The sequence below is a fragment of the Corella eumyota genome, chromosome 1 (assembly GCF_963082875.1).
Source record: "Corella eumyota chromosome 1, kaCorEumy4.1, whole genome shotgun sequence".
NCBI lineage: Eukaryota > Metazoa > Chordata > Ascidiacea > Phlebobranchia > Corellidae > Corella > Corella eumyota.
The window spans coordinates 13,020,843-13,036,485 of NC_137490.1; the positions used below are offsets into that span (position 1 = coordinate 13,020,843).

Here is a 15,643-nt window from a genome sequence, read left to right on the forward strand (position 1 = left end):
AACCTTAAATTTTGTATTTTATTAGACGCGCATTGGCCTAACTAACATTCAAGATAAAACATTTCGCGAAAATTTTCAGTAAAACAAAAGTTTGAGGTAATTTTTATTTTGGGTTTTATTAGGTCAAAAGGCCGCGCGAACAATTCAATGTACGCGAAATAAAAAAATGTTTTTTTGTTCTTTTAATTATTTTCGAAAATTCATTTATTTGGGCATTAGTTATACCAAAACAGTTCTAAAAAAATTTAAAAATCAAAGTCATAAATTTGTCATAACTCTCGGAAATATTAATGTTTGCTAAAAATTTTTTGCAAGCACGGCTTTTAGAACAGTGCGGTTTTATTGGTATAGTTATCTTTTGTATTAAAAAAAAAAAAAAATTTTTTTAAACTTTTTTACTAGTGTGCTAGGTCACGTGATCATTTGACCGGCCTTATGTACGCAAAATACAAAAAATTGGCAAGTTGATTATTTTGAGGAGTCTAAGTTAGGAACCAAAGCTCGGAAATCAGTACTGAGAATTGTGGGCCTTTCGCACTGAGCTAACTGCCACGACCTTTTAATGATGCAAAATTGTATACATAGCTTAAGTAAGCACTTGTAGTAATAAAAAAAACTAGATTTATTTGATAAATAAAATATGGTTCGAAAAAATTTGATTATTTTTAACATAAATTTTTATAAATAAAAAAAGACATGCATAAACATTAACTAAGAATATTACAAACCTTTGATTTTTAATAAACAAACAAGCATTTATATATATAATACAAACAAAAACTAATATTTAACCTAGTTTTAAGTTGGTGATATTAGGATATAAATTATAGTAAATTTTAAATTCTTAAAATTGATTTTTATTAAATAAACAAGCATTTAAATATGATAAATAAACGAAAATTATTTTTCTAATATGTTTTTTAATTACTTATATTATAAAATACATCATACCAAATTTTTAATGCTTAATGTCGAACTTTAATTTTTAATGAACAAACCAGCATTTAAATATAAAAAACAAACAAGAATTATTTTTTAATTTATTTTCGAATTATAAATATTATAAGATAAAACCGACCAAAATTTAAAAACCTAATAACAATCTTTAGATTTAAATAAACAAACACCTATTAATTAGTAATTTGTGACAAAAATTAAATTCGTTTTTGAGTTACTAATATCATGATATACAATTGACAAAAATTTAAAAAATTAATAACAACCTTTAAATTTTAATAAACAAACATCTATTATTAAGTAATTAGTGATAAAAATTAAAATTTTAATTTATTTTTGAGTTAGTAATATCATAATATACAATTGACCAAGATTTAAAAAATTAATAACAACCTTTAAATTTTAATAAACAAACACCTATTAATTAGTAATTAGTGATAATTAAATGTCGTAAATAAGAGGTTTGCGATTCGTTGGGATAATAACAAACATACTAAAAATTTAGAACTTTTAGTTTTAAAGAACAAAAGTTATCGTCTTTCAAAATTCTGACTATAAAGAATAAAAACAATAATAACTAGATTTATTTGATAAATAAAATATGGTTCGAAATCATTTGATCATTTTTAAAATTAATCTCTATTAGTAAATAAAGTTATGCATAAACATTACATATTAAGATTATTAACTAAATAAATAAATCAAATATTACGTATTTAATTGTTGTTAGACTAAAAACGTATTAAATTATTAAACTAAGAAAATTTTAGAACAAAATTATTTTAAAAGTTTTAACATATAAATCTTTAACTTTTCAATCAACAAACAAGTAATTAAATATACTTAACAAACAAAAATTAATTTTTTTACCCAGTTTTAAGTTGTTGATATCTAAATATGCATTAGACCAAGTTTTGAATGCCTAGAATTGATTTTTGATTTTTAATAAATAAACAAGCATTTAAATATAATAAATAAACAAAAATTAAATTTTTAATCTATTTTTGACTTTATAATATTATAATATATACCTGACCAAAATTTGAAAACCTAATAACGATTCCTAAATTTTAATAAATAAACACCTATTAATTAGTAATTAGTAATATTTAAATTATCAAAATAGGAGGGTTGGAACACGATATGATAATAAACAACATATTAAAATTTTGAAGATTTATATACACAAAAACAAAAGTTATTCGATTTCAAAATTCGGATTAGTAAGAACAAAAATAAAAATAAAAATAATAATAAAAATAAAAATAACTAGATTTATTTGATAAATAAAATATGGTTCGAAATTGTTTGATTCTTTTTTATAAATATAATTTATTTAGTAGGTTTATTAATTAAATTATAAATTTAAATATGAACTTTTTTTATATTTAAACATAATTTTAACAAGCGAACACGCACTCATTGATATTGTAATATAAAAGTAAACTAAATTTAAAAGCAAAATACCGATCTTAATTTTTTAGTAATCAAACAAGTATTAAAATATAATAATAACAAAACAATTAAAACAAAAATTTTACACATTTTTTACTTATATTTTAACATTTTACTTAAATTTTCAACCAATATTTTTTATTTTAATGGACAGCGAAAAGGACGATTTTTGACGGCGACCAGAACGCTATTAAATTATTCAAGCGTTAAACTCACACTGATTCATTATTTTATAAAAAAAAAAAAAAAATAATGATTAAACGATATATAGCTAGAGTTAAATCTTCATTTTAAATAGCAACATACAAAATAATAATACCAACAACATATTAAAATTTCAGCAAATTTAATCTTTAAATTTTAATAATAAAATATATTAATTAGTAATTAGTGATAATTAAATGTCGTTAATAGGAGGTTTGCGATTCGTTGGGATAATAACAAACATACTAAAAATTTAGAACTTTTAGTTTTAAAGAACAAAAGTTATCGTCTTTCAAAATTCGTCAAATAAGAATAAAAACAACTAGATTTATTTGATAAATAAAATATGGTTCGAAATTGTTTGATTTTTTTTATAAATATAATTTATTTAGTAGGTTTATTAATTAAATTATAAATTTAAATATGAACTTTTTTATATTTAAACCTAATTTTAACAAGCGAACACGCACTCATTGATATTGTAATATAAAAGTAAACTAAATTTAAAAGCAAAATACCGATCTTAATTTTTTAGTAATCAAACAAGTATTAAAATATAATAATAACAAAACAATTAAAACGAAAATTTTACACATTGTTTACTTATATTTTAACATTTTACTTAAATTTTCAACCAATATTTTTTACTTTAATGGACAGCGAAAAGGACGATTTTTGACGGCGACCAGAACGCTATTAAATTATTCAAGCGTTAAACTCAGACTGATTCGTTATTTTATAAAAAAACTAAAATAATGATTAAACGATATTTAGCTAGAGTTAAATCTTCATTTTAAATAGCAACATACAAAATAATAATACCAACAACATATTAAAATTTCAGTAAATTTAATCTTTAAATTTTAATAATAAAATATATTAATTAGTAATTAGTGACATTTAAATGTCGTTAATAGGAGGTTTGCGATTCGTTGGGATAATAACAAACATACTAAAAATTTAGAACTTTTAGTTTTAAAGAACAAAAGTTATCGTCTTTCAAAATTTGTCAAATAAGAATAAAAACAATAATAATAATAATTAAAACAAAAATTTTACACATTTTTTACTTATATTTTAACATTTTACTTAAATTTTCAACCAATATTTTTTACTTTAATGGACAGCGAAAAGGACGATTTTTGACGGCGACCAGAACGCTATTAAATTATTCAAGCGTTAAACTCACACTGATTCATTATTTTATAAAAAACAAAAATAATGAATAAACGATATTTAGCTAGAGTTAAATCTTCATTTTAAATAGCAACATACAAAATAATAATACCAACAACATATTAAAATTTCAGCAAATTTAATCTTTAAATTTTAATAATAAAATATATTAATTAGTAATTAGTGACAATTAAATGTCGTTAATAGGAGGTTTGCGATTCGTTGGGATAATAAAAAACATACTAAAAATTTAGAACTTTTAGTTTTAAAGAACAAAAGTTATCGTCTTTCAAAATTTGTCAAATAAGAATAAAAACAATAATAATAATAATAATAATAATAATAATAATAATAAATATAATGACAATAACAATATGTTTCGAAATCTAAGATTTCGAACCATAATAATAACTAGATTTATTTGATAAATAAAATATGGTTCGAAATTGTTTGATTCTTTTTTATAAATATAATTTATTTAGTACGTTTATTAATTAAATTATAAATTTAAATATGAACTTTTTTATATTTAAACCTAATTTTAACAAGCAAACACGCACTTATTGATATTGTAATATAAAAGTAAACTAAATTTAAAAGCAAAATACCGATCTTAATTTTTTAGTAATCAAACAAGTATTAAAATATAATAATAACAAAACAATTAAAACAAAAATTTTACACATATTTTACTTATATTTTAACATTTTACTTAAATTTTCAACCAATATTTTTTACTTTAATGGACAGCGAAAAGGACGATTTTTGACGGCGACCAGAACACTATTAAATTAATCAAGCGTTAAACTCACACTGATTCAATATTTTATAAAAAAAAAAAAAATAGTGATTAAACGATATTTAGCTAGAGTTAAATCTTTATTTTAAATAGCAACATACAAAATAATAATACCAACCACATATTAAAATTTCAGCAAATTTAATCCTTAAATTTTAATAATAAAATATATTAATTAGTAATTAGTGATAATTAAATGTCGTTAATAGAAGGTTTGCGATTCGTTGGGATAATAACAAACATACTAAAAATTTAGAACTTTTAGTTTTAAAGAACAAAAGTTATCGTCTTTCAAAATTCGTCAAATAAGAATAAAAACAATAATAACTAGATTTATTTGATAAATAAAATATGGTTCGAAATTGTTTGATTCTTTTTTATAAATATAATTTATTTAGTAGGTTTATTAATTAAATTATAAATTTAAATATGAACTTTTTTATATTTAAACCTAATTTTAACAAGCGAACACGCACTCATTGATATTGTAATATAAAAGTAAACTAAATTTAAAAGCAAAATACCGATCTTAATTTTTTAGTAATCAAACAAGTATTAAAATAAATAATAACAAAACAGTTAAAAAAAAAAATTTTTACACATTTTTGACTTATACTTTAACATTTTACTTAAATTTTCAACGAATATTTTTTACTTTAATAGACAGCGAAAAGGACGATTTTTGACGGCGACCAGAACGCTATTAAATTATTCAAGCGTTAAACTCACACTGATTCGTTATTTTATAAAAAAACTAAAATAATGATTAAACGATATTTAGCTAGAGTTAAATCTTCATTTTAAATAGCAACATACAAAATAATAATACCAACAACATATTAAAATTTCAGAAAATTTAATCTTTTAATTTTAATAATAAAATATATTAATTAGTAATTAGTGACATTTAAATGTCGTAAATAGGAGGTTTGCGATTCGTTGGGATAATAACAAACATACTAAAAATTTAGAACTTTTAGTTTTAAAGAACAAAAGTTATCGTCTTTCAAAATTCGTCAAATAAGAATAAAAACAATAATAATAAATATAATGACAATAACAATATGTTTCGAAATCTAAGATTTCGAACCATAATAATAAATATAATGACAATAACAATATGTTTCGAAATCTAAGATTTCGAACCATAATAATAATAAATATAATGACAATAACAACTAGATTTATTTGATAAATAAAATATGGTTCGAAAAAATTTGATTATTTTTAACATAAATTTTTATAAATAAAAAAAGACATGCATAAACATTAACTAAGAATATTACAAACCTTTGATTTTTAATAAACAAACAAGCATTTATATATATAATACAAACAAAAACTAATATTTAACCCAGTTTTAAGTTGGTGATATTAGGATATAAATTATAGTAAATTTTAAATTCTTAAAATTGATTTTTATTAAATAAACAAGCATTTAAATATGATAAATAAACGAAAATTATTTTTCTAATATGTTTTTTAATTACTTATATTATAAAATACACCATACCAAATTTTTAATGCTTAATGTCGAACTTTAATTTTTAATGAACAAACCAGCATTTAAATATAAAAAACAAACAAGAATTATTTTTTAATTTTTTTTCGAATTATAAATATTATAAGATAAAACCGACCAAAATTTAAAAACCTAATAACAATCTTTAAATTTAAATAAACAAACACCTATTAATTAGTAATTAGTGACAAAAATTAAATTCGTTTTTGAGTTACTAATATCATGATATACAATTGACAAAAATTTAAAAATTAATAACAACCTTTAAATTTTAATCACTAAACACCCGTAATTTATTAATTGGTGATAAAAATTAAAATTTTAATTCATTTTTGAGTTACTAGTATCATGATATACAAATGGCCAAGATTGAAAAAATAATTAACAATTTTTAAATTTTATTAAATAAACACCTATTAATTAGTAATTAGCAATAAAAATTAAAATTTTAATTCATTTTTGAGTTACCAATATCATGATATACAAATGGCCGAGATTTAAAAAATAAATAACAAACTTTAAATTTTATTAAATAAACACCTATTAATTAGTAATTAGTGATAAAATTCAAAATTTTAATTCATTTTTGAGTTACCAATATCATGATAAACAAATGGCTAAGATTTAAAGAATAAATAACAATCTTTAAATTTTAATAAATAAACACCTATTAATTAGTAATTAGTGATAAAAATTAAAATTTTAATTTATTTTTGAGTTAGTCATATCATAATATACAATTGACCAAAATTTAAAAAATTAATAACAATCTTTAAATTTTAATAAACAAACACCTATTAATTAGTAATTAGTGATAATTAAATGTCGTAAATAGGAGGTTTGCGATTCGTTGGGATAATAACAAACATACTAAAAATTTAGAACTTTTAGTTTTAAAGAACAAAAGTTATCGTCTTTCAAAATTCGTCAAATAAGAATAAAAACAATAAATATAATGACAATAACAATATGTTTCGAAATCGAAGATTTCGAACCATAATAAAAAAAGATGATATGGTAAATTGTTTTGCAACATAGAAGTTATAATTTTATCACAACTGTTACTCTACTTTGTTGAACTCCAACATTTTTGTGATTTGTCGTCTGCTTTGGTTTTACGAACTAAAACGACCTTTCATTTTTACTCTTAATTGTTGCCGTAATGGATATATATCGCAGATCGTATGATTCGATTGCAAACCCAGCCACATCATGGAGGTTTCCTTCTTCTGGCGTAGCTCGTTTTGCTGGGCCAACTACAGCAAAAGTAAGCTATGGTAAAGTTTTACTCACGTTCTTGAAATATTAGTGACTTTGAATAAAAAAATATCAATTTGTTTGTAGCCTATTTGACTGCTACAAAGTCCGAAAAGGAATGTTATTTTTAGTTAATGTAATTTTAAAAACTGTTCCTGCGCTGCTGCATTAACCTAGTAGTTTTGCGACAAAACGTAATACTTGCCAAGCAATTTATTGCAAATTTTGTTAAATAAATTTTCAATGATTGACAATACCCCTACCATTTAAATTACTTTTTATATGTGTTCTAGGAAAAAATGATTGTCACAGTTTTTTAAAAATTTTATTGATCTAGGTTTAAACTCGAAATCCATAACTTTTTTATCTTTTACATTTTTAATATTTTTATTTAAATAAAGAAAACGTCTTTGTCAAGCATGCAAAGAAAAATTGATAAAGGAATGGATATTCATAGAAGGACACCTCGGCAAACAAATCTTACTACTTCCAAACAAGGATCAATCAAAATGGTAGTTAAGTTTCTTAAAACACTTTTCACATTAAAATTTTTAAGGCAAAAATGTCAGTAAATAAAACAATTTTTTTATTATTTTAAGGAAACTGATGAAATGCCTAGTTTGGTGGAAGACATTAACTCGAACTTTGAATGTACTTGTAAACGCAAGGATCTAACTGTGTTATGCACTCTATGTGGATATGTGTCTACCGGCAAGTTAATCTTTTTGGGTTTGGTGACCATGCCATAACATACTTAAAATCTTTATGTTAATATTTGTGGCATGTTTTAAATCATTAAATTTATTTCGTCATTTTTTCCTGTCGATGTAATATTTATTATATATCTTATTATTCACTGTCATTAATGCACGAAAAACCAAAATAAAAAAAAAATCAATCTTACAGTTACAGTAAAAAGTTACTAAATTTTAAAATGTGTCAACAATTTTTTTTATTAAATCCTAGACAAGAAAACTAAACATATTTTTAGGCCGTATTATGCAAAGAAAATGTCTTGCTCATCCGAAAGTTCAGTATTTGATGGACTACACACACTGTCCACACTGCAGATGTAGTTGCTTGGTTGAATTTGATCCCAAAAAGGAGGAAGAAACCATTACCAAACAATAAAAATTTAAAACTATTATTCTTCAGTTCCATTTTTGTTCCTTTCATTTTTTCTTTCATATTTTCGCACAGTGTTTATTTATTGTTTTGTGTTATATTAGCTTTGGAAGTTCTAATTGTGAAACTTTTTTCAAGTTAACAGTGTTTTCCTTTATTGGTGTTCACGATATTTTTAAGTAATACTCCCATTTTTTTCTTTTTTTTTGGTATACTCAGTTTTTGTTCGTACTTGTAATAAAATCACTTTTGCAAAGTTTTGCTCTGAAATTTTATTGAGGCATGGAGACTGAAAATCGTGAACACAAGTAACCAAGCTTTGCAACATTTCCGTGCAAAACTGTTTGAACAATAGTAAGATAAGGCTGCAAGTTTATGTTTTCGGCCAAAAAGTTTCGCTCATTTTGAGAAGAGTTCTGGGCATCATTTAAAAAGTTAGGTGGATGGTCCTGCAACAAATTGTATAGTGAGTAAGGTTTTAACAATACAGTTATAATTTTTAAAAAGATTTATTTACCTTGATAAAGTTCCAAGCCATAGTAAGCAGTACAAACACTTCATAAGGTGAAACAAGGTGGAAAAGATCTCCAATATAACAAAGTGGTACCGGTAATAGCTTGCCCTTAATATAAAATTACAAAGCTAAGGTAGGCTTAATTATTAAAACATCCAAATAAAAACAAAAAATATTTACTATTTTTCACAATTAACTAAAGAACTGGCAATAAAAAATACCTTTTCAGCAATTTGCATAAATTTAAGTGCAACTTGATAATGTAATGACTTTTCTGACAGAGTTTCATTAGATCGACTTGATTCCAAATGAGTTAGAATAACTGATACACAAGAGCGCAAAACTGAAGACACATTCCATATTGCTTGATGGTTATGAGCAGTTAAACTGAACAGTTCTAACACAAATGGATGTTCATCCATAAAATGAAATACCTTTAAATCTCTGAATAAAAGTAGGATAATAATCAAAATAAGTTCTTTTTCAAATCCTGTTATAAATAAACTTTATTCTAATGTAAGTATTATTCCACCAATTTTTTAAGCTTAAATTATAAAAATAATATTTAACTAATACAGAAAAATTGTTTTATGAATAAAGGTATTTAATTAATAAAGCCTAACTTTACCTTTATATTTATAAATATAATTAATCTACCTTTCTATGGTAAATTTTCTCATATGAAGGGCAGGCCATTCTTTATTTCCATCCAGGGTTAATGCAGTAGCAAGATAAGGTGAAGCGGTTGCAATGGTTGAAACCAAACAATCTGACAAAATTACAAGTTTGTTAGAGTCAAAGGCATAAGCCTGATCCGGTATTGTCATGTCTTGTATATTGGAACCACCACTTGTCTTACAACAACATCGCGTTAATAGTAAGGAAATACAAGCATTGTTGCTGGTTTGGGCAATCTGTTAACAGAAAAAAGCACAAGATCACAATATAATATAATTGGCTGTCAATTTATTTGGTTTACTAAACATAATTTACCAATGACATTGGGCATTTTTTCTTTCTTTTTGGGCCTTTTCCAATCAGACCACTTTCCACTGAAATAGGAACAAAGCCACCAGCTCGACGAGCAGTTACTTTCTCCGACATTTTCTTATGTATTTTCAACAGAGAAACTTTGTGATCTCCACAAATACTATAAGCACTCGGTATTTCCTCAAGATCTAATTCGGGCTCTATTTTGCGTCCAAACAAAACATTGTTCTCCTAAATTATATATTTAATGTTAGTATTGCTTTTTGAACTAATCATAGGCCTCACCCCCAAAAAATATACCTTGTTGAGGGCACCTTCCAATAAAAATCGACTGACAACTGTAAAAGTTTCTGCAGTCTGAGAAATTTGAACTAAAGATTTTTGACAGCTAAGCATTGCTGGGTCATTGTTTACATGGCCTATAAAACAAAATATTAGGAGTTTTAATATTTAGGATGACAGGCACATAATGTTTTTTTTTACTTAAATAAAAGCACAAGTTAAACTTTGTAAAAGCACAAACGTATGAAAAAGTACAAAGAACCTTTTCATTATTAAAGAACGCTAATGCATAAATGGTAATATGATTTTGCCTTAAAACTTATTAACCAACTAAAAAGCGAATTGCAAATTAAAAACAATTAATTTAACTTACCCAAATGCAAAAATCTGAAGAAACAAAACACCAGTGCTTGAGTGGTTTTCAGTAATCTCGTTGGAAGTGGAGGATTGTTTAAAAACAAAGTAAAAATAAGCTCTGAACAAATTGCGAGCAAGTCATCTGATGACCTCATCGATGACATCATTTTAATTAAATCACCAACAGCTAAGTTTAAAGCCTTACTCAATCTATTATAAAAATGAAAATGATTATTTGTTTAATGGAGAAAAAATAAATGTTAAGTTTAAGTTAAAACTGTAATTTATTAGAAAAAAGTATTTTAGGTACCGGTTAAAGTAACAAACAAAAAAAATTGTAATTTAACCCCTTTTTCAAAATATTCAGCAACACTATTTGTTGCTTTAAATTTTATATTATATTTTGGTGCAATTCATATTAAAACAGAATTAATATATAGGAACAAAAAACAAAATATTTACCTTAACTTAAACTGGTCTGTAGTAATTGAACCAATGTTACTTGATAACAAGTATTTAATATTGGTTAACATAGAAACTATTTGAGAATCTGAATGCTTTCTAATAGACTGGATGCTGACAACAACAATTTGTTCCAAAAGAGCTAAAGAAATAAATATTTGTTGATATTATAAGTAAAAACCATGTGTGTAGGTTTATCATTACTTATATAACACAATGCCATAGTTTTGTTTAGCTCTTTTAGACCTAAACTAATGTAATACCTAAATTAAAGTATTTTTGTTAATAATTGTAAAAAAAAAACCTAAGAATAAATTTTAGACCATTCTGAAATTAAAAAAAAGTAAATAAAACATCATCCCGAACTTACATTTTTTTGACCATTTTTGTTAAGCTATTTCATTAAAATTAATAATAAGCAGAAAAATTTGGGCATTTCTAGAAAAAAATGTTAACCAAAAATATCAAAAAAACATTTCAATTTTACCAGGTGTAACAGCTTGAACACTTTCATACAACTCCACAAATATTTCCAAATGAGAAGTTTTTGAACATTTTAATAATAAATAACTCAGTACGATGTGGGGATTTTTATACAAACATATTGTCACACAAAGTGAATGTAGTGTAGATTTTCTAAAAAAAAATTCAAAATAAAATCAAAACTAAAATTAATATATAAAATTAGGGTTTTGGTAAATTTTGTGCCTAAATGTACATAAAATATAAAATACTTATAACAAAAAATATAAATTCAATTTTCACCTTTTTGGGGTGGCAGTAATAAGACTTGAACATATTTCTTCATGATGATCATGGAGCTCATCAAAAATTGATCTTTCCATTTTTGGATCGAATTTTTTACCCAAAGCTAATTGCTTGAGATCTTTGAGAAGTAATGGCTGAAAATCACAAAAATAATCTTAAAACTGAAAAAATTAGAATTTTCCATAACATGCCAAACTTTTGTGTAGATTTTTCATTGTTTGTTATTTGCTGTTGTTTTTATATGATGAATACAACACTTTCTCTTATAGCTATATGTAAACCTCACTTTCATTAGAAAGAGTCAACCAAGTAAAACTTTACCAAACAAAACTTTTTTAAAATATAATATCCTTAAAAAATTTTTAAGTTTAAAAAATACAATACTAACACAGAATTTCTATTTTAAATTGGTGAAAAAACATAAAAACTCACCACAATAATTGAAATTTGTTGTGATACTTCCTTATCAATATTTTTCATGTTGGAATTTAAATTAGTTGGATTTGAAGCTTCCATCAGCATTTGAACAAGATTAAAAGATCCTGTACTTGCTTGACAGACAAGATGGACAACCAAACTGCATAAACTGAAAAAATAAAATACAGAGACTATCATAAACATTTACCCAATCAGAAAAAAATAAATTAAAAATGCCGGCATGTTATTTACAATTGCATAAACAGATAAATGTATAGGTACTTACGTTTCAAACTCCTCTGGTCCCCTCAATATTGCAGTAAATTGTTTGTGCAAAGTGTTCAAAGTCGCTGCATCAACTATATAATGAAATTATTTTTATTTTAAAAAAAGGGCTTAAACAAAAAACAATTTTTTTCATTTATAGAGTTTGGCAATATTAATTTAATTAATTGCCAGGTCAAGATTACTTGTACATTAAAAAAATGCAGTAGTGTTGTCCTGACAACAGAGGTCAAGGTATTTCCAACTTAGAAAGAAAAATAAAAAGCATAAAAACAAAAATCATGCATAAAAACTTACTATTTTCAATAAATAATTCAGTTGTATATTGTAGTAGTTTGGTTGACATGGAAAAAAGATTCATCAAATACAAACTAACTTTTATTTTACCAAATTGTTTATCAGATTGCAGTGGATTCTGTAAAAAATAAGCATTTATTATCTAAACAGCAGCATCAAGTGTTGTGTTTAAACAAAGTTTGTATTCAGTAAAATTAACCTAAAATAGCACTTCTGTTATATTGTTCATGCATTTAAATAAGGTTACATTTACATCTTCTTTAAAATTGTTAATAAAAAATTGCAATTAAACTAACTATCAAGAAATAAAGGCTAAATTTACTAAAAATAAGTGCAGAAACCGGTAAATAAAGCACAAATATAATACCTTTTTTAAAGAGATATATGGTAAATAAAGCATAAATATAATACCTTTTTTCAATAGAGAAACAAAACAGCCTACTTATAAATTTTTTTAAAGATCAATCAACTAGTTTTACCTTAAACATTGCCAACATTTTTTGGCATATTTCACCCTGATGTTTCAGAGAAAGATGGTCAAGAATTTTAATAACAGAAGACAAAATACTTTGTTCGTTTTCATTCATTGTTATTGAAGCAGATAAGGATGAAGATAGGGATGCTAAATTTGAATAACAAAATCAAAATGTGAGTTTGAGTAAGAAAAAATCGAATTTAATTATGCTTTATAAAATATAAAGCATCTTTTAATTACTTATCATAATTAAAAAGTTCATTTCTTGCAAATTTTTGTTTAACAAATTTTTTTTTTAATAAAAATGTTTTTGTATGGCCTATGTAATATAAACAGTTATGTATAAATGATTAAATAGTAACGTAATACTAATGGGCAAAAATAATAGTATTAAAAGAACAATAACAAAACATTTGCTATAATGCTTACTCCATCTTAGTTTAGAGAATTTGTTGAACCCAGAAATCAAGACTTTCTCGATGATAATATCAGGAAAAGCATTTCCCACATCAGCCAACACCCAGTCAAAGTACGGGGAATGGTTCTGCGAGGCTACTAGAAGGGAATCAACACAACAATCTGGTTGGGACTGAAATCTGTGGAAATATTACAACGTATGCCATTGAAAGTGTGCAGATATATCGTCAAGGGTATAACTTAATTGCAAGGCGCTTAAACTAAAGAAAGCCACATAAGAAAAAAAAATTAAACCAAATTATTGACATATTAGAAATTTTAAAAAAAGCTTACAATATTTTTAGGCTTGTTCTATATACATCAAGTAGCATTCGCATTGGCACAATGTTAACCCAGAATGTTAGAAGTTGAAATAGATTGTTGGGTGAGGGAACTATTTGTCTTTTCTTGTAACAACTACTTATTTGTCCTGTTAAAAAAAAATTATTTTAACTTTTTTGTATTAGATTATTTAATTACTTTTCATCATACATTTTAAGTTTTAAAACTAAATTTGAAACACTTAAATTTCCATTTTTATCTGAAATATGTTTGTGTGAAAAAAAATGACATAGCTCAAATAATGATTAATTTCAATAGATCATTCCATTATTTTATAGTACTTATTTCTTACATTAATTATCATGAAACATTCAATTTTTTTTATATCTAAGCAAGCACGATTATATTTTTTTGACTAAATAAAAACAAACCAACCTAGAGATTGCACAGCCCAGTTGCTTAAAATGGAAGCCCAAGCTTGACTATTTTCCTCTAACAATTTTAACAAAGTTTCAACAACTAATTCCAAACTAGTTGCTAAATCAGACCCAATTCCTGGGGCTAATATTTAAAAAAAAATAAAAATTTTTTAAAAACTACTATTATTATATATATATATATATATTTAAAATTTTAATTTTTGCATTTTAAACAAACGCATGTTATTACACAACTCTATTTGGTAAAAAAACAACTACAAATTTATTTTACTATATTAATTCAATTACCAGAAGATTGAAATTCCCTGTGATCTAAGTGCAATCTAACTGCTTCCTCAAACAGAATTGTCATTCGTTGTAAAACAGCATTTCGTGCACCCGGAACATGATGTAACAGTGCTATTGAATTTCTTACCCTTTCCTCCGTAAAACTACCAGATCCATAACAAGATGCCACAAACCAGTGAACCATTTGTTGTGGATTCAACTTTTAAACAAATTAATATACAAGTAATTTTTTTATATGCTTTTCCTTAATGTAGAAGTGCTGACTTTACAACCTTAACTTAAGGTGTAAGGTAACATTTGAAATCAAGTCCCAAGTTTCCACATTATGATTTAACAAAACGGTTTTAATTATGTTTTTTAAGTTAGAATTTACAATTACTTAATTCTTAAACCTCTAATAAATGTGCTTTTACCTAACATTAAACTAATGGATACAGCATGGGAAGATAAATTTTAAAAAATCTATGTTTTAGAAACATAAAACATGTGACTGTCAGACACTCATTCAATGAGTGTTGTTTTAATATGGCTACCAACATCAAATTAATGATTTATTTATTTACCTGAGCTTGCGATGATGTCGTTGCTGCATGCCTTGATTTCATTTCAGTGGTTAATTTATTCGTTGGATAAAGATCTAATTTATTAGAAACTGGCATAACTTACTTTTTAGATAAAAGTTTATGACAACACACCTTAATTTGTTAGTGCAGTGCATAAGCGGCAGCAAATGCTTAATTTAAAAAAAATCCCCTAACCAAAATAGCGTTGCCAAATATCTTTTAAACTGTTTATATAGTTAATTAATATTTATTAAACTAAAACTGTGTAAAAC

The 15,643-nt window shown here is 24.3% G+C and overlaps 2 protein-coding genes across 2 annotated transcripts; one reads left to right on the forward strand and one right to left on the reverse strand.

Annotated features, from left to right (window-relative positions):
* Positions 1-7,236: 7,236 nt before the first annotated feature.
* LOC145749380 (uncharacterized) lies at positions 7,237-8,485 on the forward strand. The gene is made up of 3 exons (XM_082565135.1): positions 7,237-7,380; positions 7,772-7,882; positions 7,970-8,485. Exons 1-3 carry the CDS (start codon positions 7,276-7,278, stop codon positions 8,117-8,119), a joined length of 366 nt encoding a protein of 121 aa, XP_082421261.1. The 5' UTR covers positions 7,237-7,275; the 3' UTR covers positions 8,120-8,485.
* On the reverse strand, positions 7,794-15,517 carry LOC145749371 (integrator complex subunit 5-like). Its single transcript, XM_082565123.1, has 19 exons — positions 15,372-15,517; positions 14,809-15,007; positions 14,516-14,641; positions 14,093-14,228; positions 13,772-13,938; positions 13,347-13,489; positions 12,868-12,985; positions 12,572-12,644; positions 12,301-12,454; positions 11,866-12,002; positions 11,588-11,736; positions 11,101-11,242; positions 10,655-10,848; positions 10,300-10,418; positions 10,003-10,230; positions 9,667-9,923; positions 9,231-9,453; positions 9,013-9,117; positions 7,794-8,944 (listed from the first exon to the last, which is right to left on the reverse strand). Exons 1-19 carry the CDS (start codon positions 15,465-15,467, stop codon positions 8,768-8,770), a joined length of 2,943 nt encoding a protein of 980 aa, XP_082421249.1. The 5' UTR covers positions 15,468-15,517; the 3' UTR covers positions 7,794-8,767.
* Between the last annotated feature and the right edge of the window lie 126 nt (positions 15,518-15,643).

Bases quoted from the DNA above. Each gene is read 5' to 3' on its own strand.
- LOC145749371 (XM_082565123.1), bottom strand. From the start codon at position 15,467: ATGCCAGTTTCTAATAAATTAGATCTTTATCCAACGAATAAATTAACC. The intron at 14,229-14,515 runs GTTGGTTTGTTT...TTTTTTTAACAG, and splicing joins CTGGGCTGTGCAATCTCTAG to GACAAATAAGTAGTTGTTAC. The intron at 11,737-11,865 runs GTGAAAATTGAA...ATTTTTTTTTAG, and splicing joins ATTACTGCCACCCCAAAAAG to AAAATCTACACTACATTCAC.
- LOC145749380 (XM_082565135.1), top strand. From the start codon at position 7,276: ATGGATATATATCGCAGATCGTATGATTCGATTGCAAACCCAGCCACA. The intron at 7,381-7,771 runs GTAAGCTATGGT...ATTTAAATAAAG, and splicing joins CTGGGCCAACTACAGCAAAA to AAAACGTCTTTGTCAAGCAT. The intron at 7,883-7,969 runs GTAGTTAAGTTT...TATTATTTTAAG, and splicing joins AACAAGGATCAATCAAAATG to GAAACTGATGAAATGCCTAG.